The 17,424-nt window shown below is 38.7% G+C and overlaps 1 protein-coding gene across 1 annotated transcript in view; it reads left to right on the plus strand.

Moving 5' to 3' along the window:
- Positions 1-17,424, plus strand: part of l3mbtl3 (L3MBTL histone methyl-lysine binding protein 3) — a 151,587-nt gene that overhangs the window by 91,703 nt on the left and 42,460 nt on the right. The window contains exons 17-18 of the mRNA XM_048531981.2: positions 1,298-1,462; positions 11,944-12,078. Of these exons, the coding sequence (XP_048387938.2) occupies positions 1,298-1,462; positions 11,944-12,078 (300 nt within the window). The remainder of the gene's footprint in view (positions 1-1,297; positions 1,463-11,943; positions 12,079-17,424) is intronic.

Below are 17,424 nucleotides of genomic sequence, written 5' to 3' on the forward strand. Positions count from 1 at the left end.
GTGGTGAACTGCTGTGGTCATTTTAATTCAGTAAACCTATGGATCAAGAGCTGGAGTCGGCAGTTTAGCCACTTGAGCCTTCCCTGTCATTCAATAACTTGATAGCTGAGATTATTCGAGTCTCAAATCCACATTTTAACTACTCCTAATGATCTTTTAGCTCCTTAACAAAAATCTACTTGTCACTACCTTAAAAATATTCATGGACTTTGTTCAAACCACCTTTTCAGGGAGAGTTCTAAAGGATCTCAACTCTCTCAGAAGGAAAAAGCCTAATCTCTGTCTTAAATGGGTTACCCCTGATTTTTCAACTGCAACCACTAGTTCTAGAACCTGCCGTAAATGGAAACCTCCACCGTGTCAAGACCCCTCGGGATTTGATGTTTTAATCAAGTCACCACTAATGCTCTAAACTCGAGCAGATACAAGTCTAGCTTTTTGCTCAAAAGACAAGTAGCCCATTTCTAATAGACTTTGTCTGAATTGTCTCCAGTGCATTCACATCATTCCTTCGAGGTGAGCAACATTGTTTTTTTGGGGGGGGGGGGGGGAGCAGGGGGGAGTAATCATAATTCACATGTAGCTTCACTAGTACTCTGTATGACTGAAGCAAACCCTTCCCACTTTGGTAGTCCATTTCCCTCATGATTAATGATAACAGTGTTACCTTTTCTAATTAATTGCTGCACTTGCACACTAATCTTATGTAATTCATTTAAAGGCTCTTCTGTTCGATCTGCCAGAGTGTACAACCTCTTATTCTCCCACATTATTATTATTCCATCTGCTAAGTGCTTGTTCACTCATTTAGCCTGCCTGTGTCTCTCTGCAGACGTGTCTTCCTCACCAATAATGTCTCTCCTGTTTTAGTTCATGATATTAATAACACGAAAATATCTTCCATGTTGTGATAAAACTGGTGTAGAGAAATCTTGGCGTGAGACAAGAAACACAAAAAAGGTTATTCTAAGTGATGTGTCTAGAATGAAATAGGAAATGCAGCAAAAGTAAGAATTTTTCTTCTGATGAGTTGTCTGCCCTTTAAAGGCAGGGTTAAAAATGTCCACCCTGATTCATGCTGTCCCTGTCAGGGAATGAGAATAAAAATGATTTGCCTTTTTGACTCTGATTCAATTGTGAGCCCAATTTCAGAGTTGAAGAGCAATGTTCTAATTCCTTGTGCCACCTATTTCATTGAAATGGATGCCTATATTCTGCATGAAAATTAATCTTTATAAATTTATTATAAAAGTGGCTGTTCAATTGTCTGACTATCAACAATGTTCTTTCTTTACAGTGCATTAGGTTGTCCATACTCTGAGATCAACCTGAACAGAGAGAATGTGCTTCAGGATCGTTTGAGTGGAGAGGTACCAGTCTCTACTGGTGTACTGAAGAACAAGAAAGTGGAAATAGATGGAATAGAAACTACCCCCAGTTTGTCTAACATCACATCACATGGGTCTGCAATTTTATTTCAGTATTGTTTTGCAGTTGAATGTGACATTTCATTTCTCTTTATTATCTTGGTTAAGTTCTGTTTTTCAAATGAATACTGAATATGCTGGTATTCGAAGGCTTTGATTCATGCGGTTCTACCTTCACGATAACCCATAACAACTTCGGAAATGTTTTGCCTTCAAACAATTGTTTTGTCCCGTATTCTGACATTCTGCATTTTTATTTCAAACTATACTCTAATTTTCTTATGTATCATTCATTTTTCTCTCCTAAGTTCCATTTTAGTTGATTTGCTTATCTTTTGATAACTGTCTAATATTCAAATTTGACTTTTCTTTACTAAATTGTTGCACTTATTCCATTGCATTATAGGTTAACTTACCTAGAGCAAAAGTCCTTTTGCAAATCACTTTGATCATTCTTCATTCTTTTGTGAGTGGGAACAGTTTCTCCCCATCTACTGTATCCAGCCCTGTCATGGTCAGTGTTCCCTCTAATTTTTGTGTTGGCCATCTGGACTTCTGAGTAATCTGAGTGGTATATTTAACCAGAGCATTCCTTTAGTGGAAGTCATACAATATTTTTTTCACCGTGTGTCTAACTATTAAAAGTATGCAATTATTATTTTACAGTTACAGGTATGATACCCACTTAAATAAAGTTATTTGCTCAGCTCAGAAATCTGGAGATCCATTTAGCTGTGACACTACAATATTCAAGTAAAATATTCAGCCATAAGATGGTGCTAATAATTTCTTTAGCAGTTTATAGTACCTACCGTTTTTTGCTGTCTAATGTTTAGAAACCATGTCCAGTTTGATGTTTTGCCCAGAAAAATGTACAACCTAATTCCCATCAAATTGTCCAACAACACTCCCTATGGTAGACTGGTTAGCAAGGTGAGATCATATGGAATACAGGGACGACTAGTCATTTGGATACAGAGCTGGCTCAAAAATAGAAGGCAGAGGATGGTGGTGGATTGCTTTTCAGACTGGAGGCCTGTGACCAGTGGTGTGCCACAAGGATTTCTGCTGGGTCCACTACTTTTTGTCAATTATATAAATTATTGGGATGTGAATATAGGAGGCATGGTTAGTAAGTTTGCAGATGACACCAAAATTTGTGGTGTATTGGATAACAAAGAAGGCTATCTCCAGAGTAAATGGGACCTGGATCAGATGGGCAGGTGGGCCAAGAAGTTTCATTTGGAGAAATGAGGTGCTGCATTTTGAAAGGCATATCAGGGCAGTACTTGTACATTTAATGCTGAGATCCTGGGAAGTGTTGCTGATCAAAGAGACTTTGTGATGCAGGTTCATAGTTCTTTGAAGGTGGACAAGGTAGTGAAGCATGCATTTGATACACTTGCCTTTTTGATCAGTGCATTGAGTGTAGGAGTTGGGAGGCCATGTTGCAGCTGTACAGGATATTTTTTAGACCACTTTTGGAATACTGTGTTCAATTCTGGTCTCCCTGCTACAAGAAGGATATTGTGAAATTTGAAAGGGTTCAAAAAAGATTTACAAGAAGGTTGCCAGGGTTGGAGGGTTTAGGCTAAAGGGAAAGACTTAAAAAGTCAGGGCTGATTTACCTGGAGCATTGGAGGCTGAGGGATGACCTTATGGACATTTAAAAAATCATGAGTGACATGAATAGACAAGCTGTCTTCCCCAGGGTAGGTGAGTCCAAAATTAGTGGGCAAAGGTTTAAGGTGAGAGGGGAAAGATTTAAAAGGGACCTAAAGAGCAGCTTTTTCCACACAGAGGGTGGTGCATGTAAGGAATGAGCTGCCAGAGGAAGTGGTGGAGGTTGGTATAATTGCAACGTTTAAAAGGCATCTGGATGGGTGTATGAATAGGAAGAGGATTAGAGAGATATGGACTAAATGCTGGAAAATGGAACTAGATTTACTTGAGATATCTGGTCAGCAGGGACAATTTGGACCAAAGGTCTGTATCCATGCTGTACGTCTCTGTGACTCTATGACTAAATGATCTATTTCTAACCTAGTGCTGGAATTAATCAAATTTATTAGGCTACGTCCACAATGAGTAACATTTGATGCCTGAAATATTCACAGATTTGGATGTGAGTTTTCTTGCTGAGCTGAAAAGTTAGTTTTCAGACGTTTCGTCACCATTCTAGGCAACATCATCAGTGAGCCTCCGATGAAGTGCTGGTGTTATGTCCCGCTTTCTATTTATTAAATAAATTTAAATAAATAGAAAGTGGGACATAACACCAGTGCTTCATCGGAAGCTCACTGATGATGATGTTACCTAGAATGGTGACGAAACGTCTGAAAACTAACCTTCCAGCTCAGCGAGCAAACTCACATCCAGAACCTCAACCTCAGCTACAAATCTTCTCAAAACTCGCTATATTCACAGATGCCCAGAAAAATTAGTATTTCTTGAAACTGGTTATCTTTTAAGGCATCGTTCACCAAATCACTGTCTCAGTGCAACCCATATTGTCTTTCCACAAGTACTGTTCAAATATCTTCATAGGTCGGTGTAAAATTGGAATATTCTAACTCTGGATTCATGATTCTTATGGAAAAGGACGAGGATGAGTCTGAAATTCAACTTCTAAACTGGAAAAAACCTATTTTAGTAAGATCAGGTATTTGGACCTGGAGCAGATACTTTTAGGTAAATCTATGTCAGGGAAGTGGGATACATTGAAGAAGGAAATAAGGAATGTATAGGGACATGTTCCAATAAAGACAAAGGGTTAGATTAACAAATCCAGCAAACCCAAGGTAAAGAGAAAAGGGGAGGCTTACGGCAGATACTGAGGGCTCAAAACAGCAGAAGCCCTGAAGAAGCACAGAAAATGAAAGGGGCAACTTTTTAAATATTTAAGTCATTCTGAAGAAGAGTTACTGGACCTTGAAATGTTAAGTTTCCTTTATCGCCACAGATACTGCCAGACCTGCTGAGTTTCTCCAGCAATTTCTGTTTTTGTTGCAGATTTCCAGCATCCGCTGTTCTTTCTTTTATTTTGTTATATGGAATTCTTGCCTTTATTAGCTAAGGGCTAGATTTTAAGGGGGTGATTATGCTAGAACTATATAAAATTTGATAGGCCAGATCTATAACATTGTGTATAGTTCTAGAACTCACATTATAGGAGGGATCTGAATTGTATTGGAAAGGGTGCAGAGGCAGTTTACCAGGATGTTGCCTGAGGCTGGAGCATTTTAATTTTGAAGACAGAATGGATATACAGGGGTCGTTTTTCTTGGAACAGAGGTGGGAACACCAAAGTGATGTATAAAATTATGAGTGGCATCGAGAAAATAGACAAAAGAAATTTTTCCCTTGGCTGGTGGGATCAGTCACCGTGGGACACAGATTTAAGGTGATGGGCAGGAGATTTTGAGGGACTGTGAGGAAAAATGTTTTCATCGAGAGGATTAAGGGAAACTAAAACTCAGCTTGATCTTTGCTTTCAATGTTGTCAAACAATTACCTAAAATAATGCACAGTGATGGTAGTTCATATAGAACATCATTCAGAAGTGTTGATGCAACCTGCTATTGTTGCTTTGTGAGCATTTCCAGTATTAGCAATATTAGTTCATTGGATTGTTGAAATTTATTCACTTGTTCTTTGCAGTGGTGGATTGAGACATCATAATTTTGTGTTAGTGCACTTACTGAATTGACAAGTACCTCACTTGATTTGGTTGTTGAAATAACCCTATCAAATTGTCACTTAGGACAATACAAAGAATTTGCCATTCTTTACAGATGGACATCTTTGCTGGACATTATACACGTTGTTCTTAGAAGCATTTCAATATTGTGCATAATTGAGACCTGATCCCAAGATCTTCTGTGAGCGGCACAATTCTGTTCCAACAAATATTTAGTGTTATGTCATAACATTGCTGATACTGTGCTTTTCTTTTCAAGCATTACACAAGCTCTGCCTGACATAACCAAAACCACCTTATGTAAATCGTGATCATTGTTCATGTAAAATTGCTTGATTGCTGTTTCTGTGGCAATATTGTTGCAAGCAGTCAGTTTTAAAATAATTACAGAGGCAGTCTTGTAAATGACTTCAGATACCGATCAAAACTGGATGTACAAAATCAACATTGTTTTTGTACTGAAATGTCTATGCCTTCATCTACTATGAATGTATGAAAATACATTTACACAATTCATCCAAGAACTGTTTCTACATAACTAAATTAATGCACTTGACAAATTTGAAGACATAATGCTTGCTGCACCACCCCTTGGTAATTGCTGTATACTCTGCCGCATGATCATGTATATCTTGCATAGGAAGCATTGATGCAGTCATCTTTTATTGCAAGTATGACATTAGCAATTAGGAATTTTAATTTTTACTACAAAGGTATTGATCTTTTTGAGCTCTTTATGCTCTGCTTTCACCTCACGATCTCTTGGAGTTTTGGTTAGTGTTCATAACAATCCACCTTGTGATTCTGTAAACTAATGACAGAATCCATCTGCACTTTTTTTGGTTCAAATTCCACTTCAGGCAATCTTCAGTGCAGAACTCTTCTCCCAGTATCTGCTTCAGAGCAAATAGCATATTGATTATTGAGTTTCACGATTAAAGAAAATCCCATCAAATCTTGTCTTCTGTTTCTATGTTAAAGATGACATTTTGGTTTTGATGATCTCAAAAACTATTTCCTTTGGAATTGTCCGCATAATTTTTTTTGTGTGTGTACCTTTAAGATTACTTTGCTCTTCTTTTTGGATACTGTTTTAAACTTGTATGATTAAGAAAACTAATTTAAAAACATGAAGGAAAAATATAACTTGTGTTACCTGTCCTTTTGGCTGCCTGATGTCCAATACTCATGGTCGGTACAGACAATCCCTGCTCCTTGAGCCTCTGACTTGGGCCTTTTTGCCCTTTCGGAGCCAGCATCTCATTGATTGTAAAAACTGGACTTGTGTTTGGTCACAACTTTGGGTTCTGATATTGTGGGAGCGTGAGTATCAAATAGCAACTGATGGTTTAGAAGTGCTCATCTCGTGGGGTGTCTGGAGGATCATGATACGTGTGAATTTCCTTTTTTATTGCTGGCGCACAACTGCACGCGTCTGAAGCTTACAGGTGACATGAGTCAGGATTTTGAAAACTTCTGTCAGGTTTTCTCTTAGCATTCTCCTCTTCAAGGAGACAGTCCCAACTTGTCTAATCTTTCCCCATAACTGAAGAGTAGACCCGTTCTGCACACTCTGATGCATTCACATCCTTCCTGTAGTGAGGCACCCAGAGCCATACACGATACTGTAGGTGAAGTGTAATTGATGTCTTACACATTTTCAGTGTCACCTCTTTTGCTGTTGTATTCCATGCCCCTACTAATAAAACAAGGATGCTGTACACTGTTTCTACTTACCTTGCCCTTTCAGTGTTCTGTGCACATTTACACTGAGGTCTTTCTGCTCTCGCATCCTCTCTTATAATTGTTTTTTTTCGCTCTCCAGTGATAGTATTTATACAGCTGGTTCATTGACCCTTGGTTTGCAGTTTGACTTTGATTTTATTGTCATGTGCACTCAAGTACAAAAGTACAGGAGTACAGTGAAAAGTGTGTAATGTCACCAACGAAACACTATCTTAGGTACAAGTACCTAGGTATTGAATCTTAAGAACAGAGTTCAAACTTAAATTTGATATTGAGAGGAGATGGTTAGATGTTATCTTGTTAGTGGAGGCCATTGCCTGGCACTTGTATGAGTTGAATTTTGCTTAACAGTAACTTGCCGTATACTTCGATTTAGGGGGAATCAAATTGCACAGACAGCAAATGGCAATAGAGTAAAGAATGGATCAGATGATGCAAGTGCAAAACTACACAGTATGGAGTGTGTTATTAAAGGTTGCTGAACTGCAGGCAAATGCCTCACCTTAGGACTGTGATATAAGCGATAACCATAGACCAGGAAAAAGGTGACGAATAGGAATAACACTTCACTTTCCATTCAGACACTTTACAATCTTCAGGACTCAACATTTCGTGTTCATCAACTTCACATCATGAACTTAGTTCTCTATTTTGTGTATATTGTCTACCCTGCTTCGCCACTGCCCCCGCCCCCACCCATGTCTTTATACACAGATTTGGAGTTGACATGGGAGTTTTTTTTCTTTATTCATTTATGGGATGAGGGTGTCGCTGGCCAGGTCCATCACTAATTGCCCAGAAGGGTAGTTGAGAGTCAGCCACATTGCTGTGGGTCAGGAGTCACGTGTAGGCCAGACCAGGTAAGAATGGAAGTTTCCTTCCTGAATGGACATTAGTGAACCAGATTTTTTTTTCCTGACAGTCGACATTGGATTCATGGTTGTCGTTAGATTCTTAATTCCAGATATTTATTGAATTCAAATTCCACCATCTGCCATGGTGGATTTGAACCTGGGTCTCCAGAACATAATCTGAGTCTCTGGGTTAACAGTCCAGTGACAATACCACTAGGTCATTATCTCCCCATGGTTGAAATGGTTAAGGTGCCAAACTGCTCGGTGGTTAGGCTACTAGCTATGTAGATGAGTGATTAGGGTAGGTCATAGGGTGTGTTGGGGGAGGTGTAGGTTTCAGCTGGTGGCGAGGGAGGTGTTGGGTCTGTTGAGGATGGACATGGCATCATGACTGGTGAGGTCTACGTTTGGGCGAGTGTGATGTTTCATGGGGGGGGGGCGTGGTGTTGAGCTGGTGGTAGAGGGTAGAGGTTTTATCAGCGAAGTCAGGTTGGGAGACAGGGATGTTGAGTCTATCAGTGGTTTTGGGTGGAGTGGAGGAACAGTGTTGTGTGTCTATGGAATATTGTTGTGCGGCAGTCAGTGGTGGGTGCAGGACTCAGTTTGATATCTAAACAGGAGTTAAAGCAAGATTTTAATACCGCAATATTTCTCAAATAACTTTTAAGCTGAAGTGAGGCAGAATCCTTGAATTCCTCAGTTTTGAGGGACCTAAACAGAGAGTTTCAGTATATTGAACAATCACTAAGAATTTTCAGTTTCCTAGGCAATTCCCTCTTAATCAGCTCCAAGACGATTTCCATGCTGATCTTATACACAATACCACTTCTTTGTTGCAGATGAATGTCTGCTCAGATGGAATATCCAGGCCAGTGTATTCAGAAAAGATTTAAAGAAAAGGAAGAAGTACTGAAGGCAGTATTGATCCGACTTTCATGACAGTCAGAGAGCTGATGTGATCAAAAGGTTAAAGATATACCTGGAAACTGGGAAAGCAATAGATGAATTAATTTGCAAGCAAACTACAGAAAGGTGCCAGGACAATGTAATAATGATAATGGGACTTAGTTATCTTGAAATAAGCTAGAATAAAAACAGCGTAACAAACAAGAGAAGGGGTGGGATTCCTGAAATATTGTTGAGGACTTCCTTGATTGCTGTAGAAAGCAGTGATTCTGGAACCAGTTTCGCAGACCAAAATGTAGCAAGTTTCAGTGAATGAATTTGAACAAAAAATCTTCAAATATAGAGTAGCCATGGTAAAGACAAAGAATAGTTAAGTACATAAGTGCTTCAATGAAGAGGGCTAACTGCAGGGTTACACTTATTTTATTCCAATTTATAAAGATCTGGATGTGAGTTTGCTCGCTGAGCTGGCAGGTTCGTTTTCAGCCGTTTTGTCACCATTCTCGGTAACATCATCAGTGGGCCTCTGGTGAAGCGCTGGTGTTATGTCCCGCTTTCTATTTATCTGTTTAGGTTTACTTGGGTTGGTGATGTCATTTCCTGCTTTGGTAATGTCATTTCCTGTTCTTTTACTCAGAGGATGGTAGATTGATTTGGAGCCAATGTGTTTGATGGAGTTCTGGTTGGAATGCCATGCTTCTCGGAATTCTCGTGCGTGTCTCTGTTTAGCTTGTCCTAGGATGGATGTGTTGTCCCAATTAAAGTCGTATCCTTCCTCATCTGTATGTAAGGACAAACGGGCAGAAAGCTAGCCACCAGGATACACAAACATCAACTAGCCACAAAATGACATGACCCACTATCACTCGTATCCTTACATGCAGATGAGGAAGGACACCACTTTGATTGGGACAACACATCCATCCTAGGACAAGCCAAACAGAGACACGCACGAGAATTCCTAGAAGCATGGCATTTCAACTGGAACTTCATCAACAAACACATTAATTTGGAGCCAATCTACCACCCCCGAGAAAAAGAACAGGAAATGACATCACCAACCCAAGGAAACATAAACAGATAAATAGAAAGCGGGACGTAGCACCAGCACTTCACCGGAGGCTCACTGATGTTACCTAGAATGGTGACGAACCGTCTGAAAATGAACCTTACAGCTCAGCGAGCAAACTCGCATCCAGAACCTCAACCTGAGCTACAAATCTTCTCAAAACTCGTTATAAAGATCTTTTCAGAATCTAGGAAATTTTGGAAGGTTAAAACTAATGCAATGCCTATCTTTGTAACCACTTTATTTTCACACTGGGGCAATTAGGAACACAGGATTTATTGGCTTTTAGTCCCCTTGCTTTCTCCAAGTTTAGTATTTTATTTTTTATGTTTCTCCTCATGGGGGAGCCTAGGGCCAGAGGGCCTAGTCTCAGAATAAAGGGGTGCCAAATTTAAGACTGACATGAGTAATTTCTTCAAGAGTTGTGAATCTTTAATACTGTGTCACAGAGAGCTGTGGGGGTAGATTCCTTTTGTATAATTAAAGCTGAGGTTGATACATTCTTGATCAGTAAGGAAGTTATGGTTACGGGGATTGGGCAGGGAAGTGGAAGTGAGGAATGCCGGATCAGCCATGATCCTATTGAATGGTGGAGCTGATTCAAGCCAAGTGGCTTATGCCTTTTCCATTCTTATGGTCTTTACTTGTTTGAATTACTTCTGAGTATTTCACCCCCATTAGATTCTTGCCTTTCTACAATTCTGGAATGTTATACACATCTCCTGTTGTGAAGAAAATACAGGATATTTGTTGAACATCTTGACCATAAGGAAAGATGGTGTTGGTGGTGGTATTATAATTAGCTGAGTAATCAAGAGATCCAGGATGATGCTGTTACAACATAGGTTCAAATCCCACCATGTTTAAATTTGTAGCCAATCAATACAGTCTGAAATTAAAAACTAGTTAAAGTTCTGTTTTTATATTTTTCAGCACTTTGTTTTCATTCTACTTTGATTGTTATCACTTCTGTGATCAACCTTTTTTTAAGTTTGTTTTATTTAAAACCATCCCATTTGAGGATTACTATACTTTTGCTTAAAAGAAAACTTAAGAACAGTACGTGCTGGTAATCAGAAACAAGGTCAGAAATTGCTGGGAAAACACAGCAGATCTGGCAGCATCTGTGCAGAGAAAGCAGTGTTAACATTTCGGGTTGAGTGACACTTCTTCAGAACGTCAGAGCGTTCTGAAAAGTGTCACTAGACCCAAAACGTTAACTCTGCTTTCTCTTTAAAAAATATTACCTGACCTGCTCAGTTTTTCCAGCAATTTCTGATTTTGTTATACTTTTTGGCAATGTTGTAAGCCTGTTTTAATCTAATTAACCAATGCTGTAACACTGTTTTACTGGATGATCTTATTGTTCCTAAAGGGAATGTGCATTCATTAAGCATTATAAATTATTTATTTAAATTGTTTCTGGTAAATTATTTCTCAACATTCATATTTTAACTTAACTTCCTGTATATCTCAGCCAGCTCTGCTTAAAAAAAAGACACATTAGCTATAAAAACAATAATTACCTGTTGCATATTTCCTAAACACATTTTTCAAGAAAATAGCACGGAATATATTCCAAGAGCTCATTCTCTACCTCTACCAATTTGTGCCAACCTGTATGAAGTTAAAAAATTTCCAGCGTTTATTGCATTGCCATTTTAAAGTTTTTTTTTAACCTAATCAACCTGCCCAGAGATTATCTGACACACCGCTGGAGCAGGTGGGACTTGGAACCCTGGCCTCCTGGCTCAGAGGTACAGATACTAGGATGGTGCCATGCTTTCCCCTTTGCCATTGTTATATTAATTTTTGGGACACAGTGGTGCATTGAATTTAGACAGTGGCCTTTGTAATTGGTATTTGGATTGCATCAAAAGTTCATTATCAGAATGCGGATGTCAACTACAGGCAATAAGATGAATCTAAGTAGCCTCAATTCAATTGTATGTTAACTTGGCTGCACCAAGCATAATTGATTGTTAATTATGCATCATGATCACAGGAAACTTTAATCTATGCAAAACTTTAATCTATGCAGTAGGAACTTGTCTTAATGCTAAAATAGAGTAGGTTTTTGGTAAATATTGATTATGGCCTTTTTAAGGCTATGTAAATGGTATCTAATTTGGTAACTGCATTCCTAAAGTGGAAGATATTTTCTCTATAATGCCAGAACACTTCAATTTGTTTCACATAAAAATTTGATTCAAATTTAAATATGCATTACTTGGTCTACAGGAAATTCTCGAAAGACCATTGGTTTTCAGAAACTGCTGTTCAAGGTGAGAGGAATGCTGAGGACTCTGTCTCTGATGAAGAACCTCCATACAAAAAATCTTTTGTATATACCAGCAAAGGAAGAAAGTACCCCAGGTTAGTGACCTGCACAGATAGTTATTGTGGGATGTCAAGTCTAAAATGCAGCATATTAACATTGCAGTTAACAATTAAAATAATGTTAATGTTATTACTGAGCACAACATGAAAATCTCAGCTACAACATGGTACAGATCTCTGTATTTCTTTTACATTCTTATACCTATTCAATAGTAGTTACTTGTTATTTAATTTGTTTGAGAATGACCTTTATCATACTTTAAAAATAAAATATGGATCCAGGTATGATTCTTGCTGACTTTGTTAGATTTCAGAGGTCTATAGATATTTATGAGTTGTGTTTTATGAATAAAATCTCAATAAGTAAAGAAAATTGTAGATATTTCCAGTTTTTATTTTCAATCAACTAACTTGTGTGGCAGTTCCAATTTCTCGGTCAAACAAATCTGTGTGCTACAATCCATGGATGAAAATGGTTAGATTATATTCACCAATAATAATACATACTTTTAAACAGAACAATTTTAAGAGATATGCACAGGTGCATAGGTAAACCAAAGAATAAATAGAAAAAGTTTCTTTATCGTGGTAGTGTCTGTACTTCTGGACCAGGAGGCCTAGGTTCAAGTCACAACACCTTCAGAGGTCTATCATAACGTATCTGAAAATCTTGATTAGAAAATATTAAAGAAATAAAATGTGCTACTGTGTCAGTTGTCCGTGTTTGTTACTGTGTGGCAAAATTCATTCGAATGGATGGATCAGCAATTTATTTATTCTAAAGACAATTGCCTGTGCCTTTTAATGTTGGATTCTAGCTTTAACTGACTGCACATGGATTTCTCAGGTTATCTAAGACTTGGTAGATGGAAAAAGCAAGAGGGCAATGGCAATTGACCAGGCTGACCAATGACAAGTTAGAATGATGAAATCAGCCAGCTGTTTCATTGATTAGATAAAAGGCTGTTACTCACTGAAGTTGTGGTGCTACTTTGGAAGTGATTTCCAAGATGTTTGTGATTGTTTTGTACCTTGAACTATTTTTTGACATTGCTGAGCACTTTCTAGCTGTTAACTGCCAGGCCAGCATGGAAACCACTTACACAGCTCTACTGGAACAAGAAGGGGGACTCAAGACACGTCTGCCTGAGGTCTGCACCATGGAACCTTTTCCCACCAGGCCTGCAGACTGAGCACCAGCTTGTTCCTGGCCATGCCATATCTCTTGTAGAGATGGTGGTGTTCCTTCTTGATGGCCACCATTGCCTCCAGGCTCTGCTCAGACCCAGTGGAACTGCTTGTTATGGCTTCCTGATCAGCATGGTGTCAGTCACGACTGAGCACAATCCGAGCGCAGCCACAGCCATCTAAGAGATGCAGCTCCATTGTGTCAGAGCAGTTTCTAAAGGGTGTGGCAACCAGCAAGAAAAGGTGCTGCAGCCGCTCAAAACGAATGCAAATAGCCAGCAGCTAGGACATGGCCAAGAGCAAGTGACAGCTCAGACAGACAGGCTAGAGCCTGTTAAGTACTGTAAACTATCTTTGATGCAGATCTTGGGCTCCATACTTGGAATATTGGGCTCAGGGAGAGGCTGCATTTTGGACTCATGAGCATGGGGAGCTGCCTTAGGTTGGAAGTCTGAGATCTGGAAAGGTTATGCCAAAGTAGCACTATTGAGCCAGGTAGATCATGTAAAAAAATTAACATTGTGAATCTTAACAGTATTACAAGGCCAAAAAACTTGTGTCCATAAGGCGAAACAACATTGAAACCACACAGTGACCAGTGAGGGCTTACTGTGCAGTGTTCAAGTTGGAATTGGTGTTGAATCAATTTTGTACTGTGGATCCTTTGCAATAGCATTTCAACTTGCTGTAATTGGGTATGGTTCAAAGTGAGAATGTAGGCTCATCTGTTATTGTGAGCTGAGATTTCTTTTTGGAAAAGAAATAAAAGTAATTTATTGAAATCTCAGAACAGTGCCTGGTAGGCAAATGTATTTGGACTGTTTGAACATGTCATTAATTTGCATAAAATCATTTTCTCATTTCATTTGTTTGGCTATCACAAGGTGTGAAACCTTGGGGAGAAAAGGCATCTGATTGTTAGCATGACAGTGTGAAGAATAAATTGCTTCAGAGGTTTAAGTTTCTTTCAGAAATAACTTTCTCAGGCAAAATCTGATTTAAGATTTAGCCTCCAGCCTATTCGATGTATTAGCCCTGTGATAATACATTAATCAATGTAATCCGAAGGATCAAAAAACATGAGTTCAAAAACCACCTGATGTGAAGGTTTAGGCAAAATCAAGAGGGGAAAAATCATTTTTGGGTGTAAATCTAATGCGCTTAGCACAGGCACTGACCTGTTGACATTTACTGAAAATTCAAACTTGAGTATGAAATCATTGCGTAAATGGTTTTGGGTTATGTATCTGTTAATGCACAAATCCATAGAGTGAGAAATGTATTTGAGGGAAATGAACCATAATTCTGCTTTAATGTAGCTTGTTGATTTTTCAAGTAGAATTATCTGCATATTGAGATTAACAGGAGAGCATTGTGGTATGTGATTTTAAAATAAAATGACAATGTATTGTTCGACTGGATGATTACTGCAAATGAGATCGCGATTATGTTTTCAAAAAAAAGAAACTTTGCAATGCCCATAGCCTTTAGAACAACTAAACTATATTTATTGACACACATTCCTGTAGTCATTGGTGTTGGTTGATCTGCAGCATAGCAGACATTTGCTCATGCCTTAAATAATTAAGAGTGGAATGACATAAATTTTTTTATTTGAACATCTAGGTGTACAGTCGATAAAAGCGGCATGCTTGATCTTCCATTTGCATTTGATTTACTGATCTCCGCTTGCTCAATGCTATATTAAGTTACCTTCCTGTGCAAGGAATGGGGAAAACCAGACAAATTTACTCCTAATGTGTAGCAGTACTGGGTGTACTCAAGTTGTTTGTCAGCACCCATGCAAAATAGCATTAGTCATGAATGATTCACAGTGCAACTGCTTAACAGTGAGAGCCTTCAAGTAGGCAGAAGAAGTACAAAGCTGGCAAATAAAAAAAGAGAAAGAGCTAAGTTGCGGTGAGGAGTTGAATAGCAGTTTGTAAAATAAAACACATCGTAGATTGCAATGAATCTACTTGTTACATGCTTCATGAATCGTAGGATAAGTCTATTTAAAACTGTACACTTTATACTGCCAAAAACAATGATTTCTCAGCTCACTGCTGCCAGATTTTCTGGTTAAACAGTGGAGACAGTTTTAAAAAAAAATGATTATTCAGTGCAAACCAGGTAGGTTATCAAAACACCCAGGATTATTTACTGTCTATGTATTTGCTGACACCATTGCATACAGTCCAATACCTAATAGTCTCTGCCTGTGGCTTCCATGTCCTATGCCATGTCATGAAGGAGAGACCCTTCAGTCTGGGAACTTATTGGAAGACCATTTAATTTACCTGGCAGCCTCCCAACACCACAGCAGCACTCTTGACACCAGTATTATGTTCGTGGTAGTGCAAGGTGGTTGGACATTTGATCGCTTAATTACCAGAGGTAAACACTTAACAGCTTCCCTAGCCATTAAAATTCCTGCGACTGTTGCATACAATATGGCTGTTATTTTTATACGAGATAATATATAATAGGCACCCAGGAACCTCCTGTAGTTGCACTTTTCTGGTGTAATAAGCTCTCTAAATATTGCATCTGAAGCCATGGCTCTTTTTTTAAATTTTTTTGTTGGTCCATGTTCATCTTTGTTCTTTGCTTTAGAAACCATTTTTGACATGCCTTAACTGAGCCATGGTTTTTAAGTTCTAAGTGACTCAATCTTCAATATTTATGAATTCTTCCCTACCATTAATTATATCCAGGAATTTAGGCAGCTAAATGTTTGAACTTATAATTTTTGATGAATGCTTTATTGTGCACGAGATATTCGCATGTCTTAAAAAAGCATATTGGTGAGGATGATTGGTGAACTTCATTTGGTCCATTTGCAACTGTTTTTAAAAAAAATACTGAAGGTCCTGACCTGAAGCATCAACTTTCCTGCTCCTCTGATGCTGTCTAGCCTGCTGTGTTTCTCCAGCTGCACTCTGACTCCGACATCAGTAGTTCTTACTATCTCTCACTTATTAAGTCTTTAAAAGGCTCATTTATTTAATTTTTTGTAACTATTTTCCACTGAGTTGCTTAACTTGGCAGATGGTTTGAAAAACATTTGGCTTATTTTTATATTCTTACTACTTTTGTATAATTGCTGGTAAAAATTGCCGTCTCTAACCTGAAACAGTATGGAAAGCTAACATTAACTTTGGGCGCTGCAGTTCGTTCAGACCTTACCCCCTCAATCTCCAAGAACAGATCACTAAGCTTCAGTAACAGTTTTGACCATAATGAAGTTAGCTTCAAATCCTCCAGCATTATTCTGGTCTTGCTTCTCATGTGTTGAAAGCACTATTACAGATTACAGATAAATATCTGAAATTATACACCACCTCATTTCCACACTCCACGAGAGAGTGCCAGTTCAACCGAGTTGAGGAGCTGTTGGTTTTTATTTGGGCTGATGGTTTGGCTTGTGGTAGAAGAAGATGGCGTTTCTAATTTGAATGACAAAGCTTAAGATTTGCATTCTCAACTTGGTACACACCAGGGAGAGATCTGTAACACACAGTCAACACCACACTAACCGCAGGTGTTGAGAGTGTTGATGAGGGTCAGTTAGTGCCAAGCTCCTGATCTTTGTCTTCAGGACACTTAGTGACATGGTTTGTCCCAAAAGATGATGATAGTTATAGAAAAATCTTACTGTTGCAGCAAAGCTGAAGTAGTCTGCTTCCTTTCTCATCATCTTTCTCAGGTCTTTTTGTCAAGGAAATAGCTAAATCTCATAGTCATCATGTGTTGAAACTCCTCAGTAAGTAAAGGTGCTCTGACTTAGGGTTTCAGCTGGGTTGCAGTGTCAGTAACTCTAATTTATCTACCTCTGTAGTGGAGTACAGATGGAGGCTAACTCTGCCTGTCTCAGTTAAGAAGTGGATAGGCAGAACATGAACCATCTGTGTGCATGTGTGTGTAAGGTGGTAGGAACGGTAGGGCTGCAGCTCCCATCAAAAATAGCAATTTACGAACAATGAAACCAATCCTTGTTTGCTTATTTCCTCTAAACTCTTATTTAGCCAGATTAATTTTGCTGTGAATTTATGTCAATATTCAGTGAAGCTCCACGTCAGTTACATCTATCTCGTACATGTTATCAACCAGTTACAAGCTCTCTGTCATACCTGTGCACGTGCTCCTTTCAGGGTAATTTGTCTTTATAAACTCAATCTCCACTAAAATACA

Source organism: Stegostoma tigrinum, chromosome 4 (assembly GCF_030684315.1).
Source record: "Stegostoma tigrinum isolate sSteTig4 chromosome 4, sSteTig4.hap1, whole genome shotgun sequence".
NCBI lineage: Eukaryota > Metazoa > Chordata > Chondrichthyes > Orectolobiformes > Stegostomatidae > Stegostoma > Stegostoma tigrinum.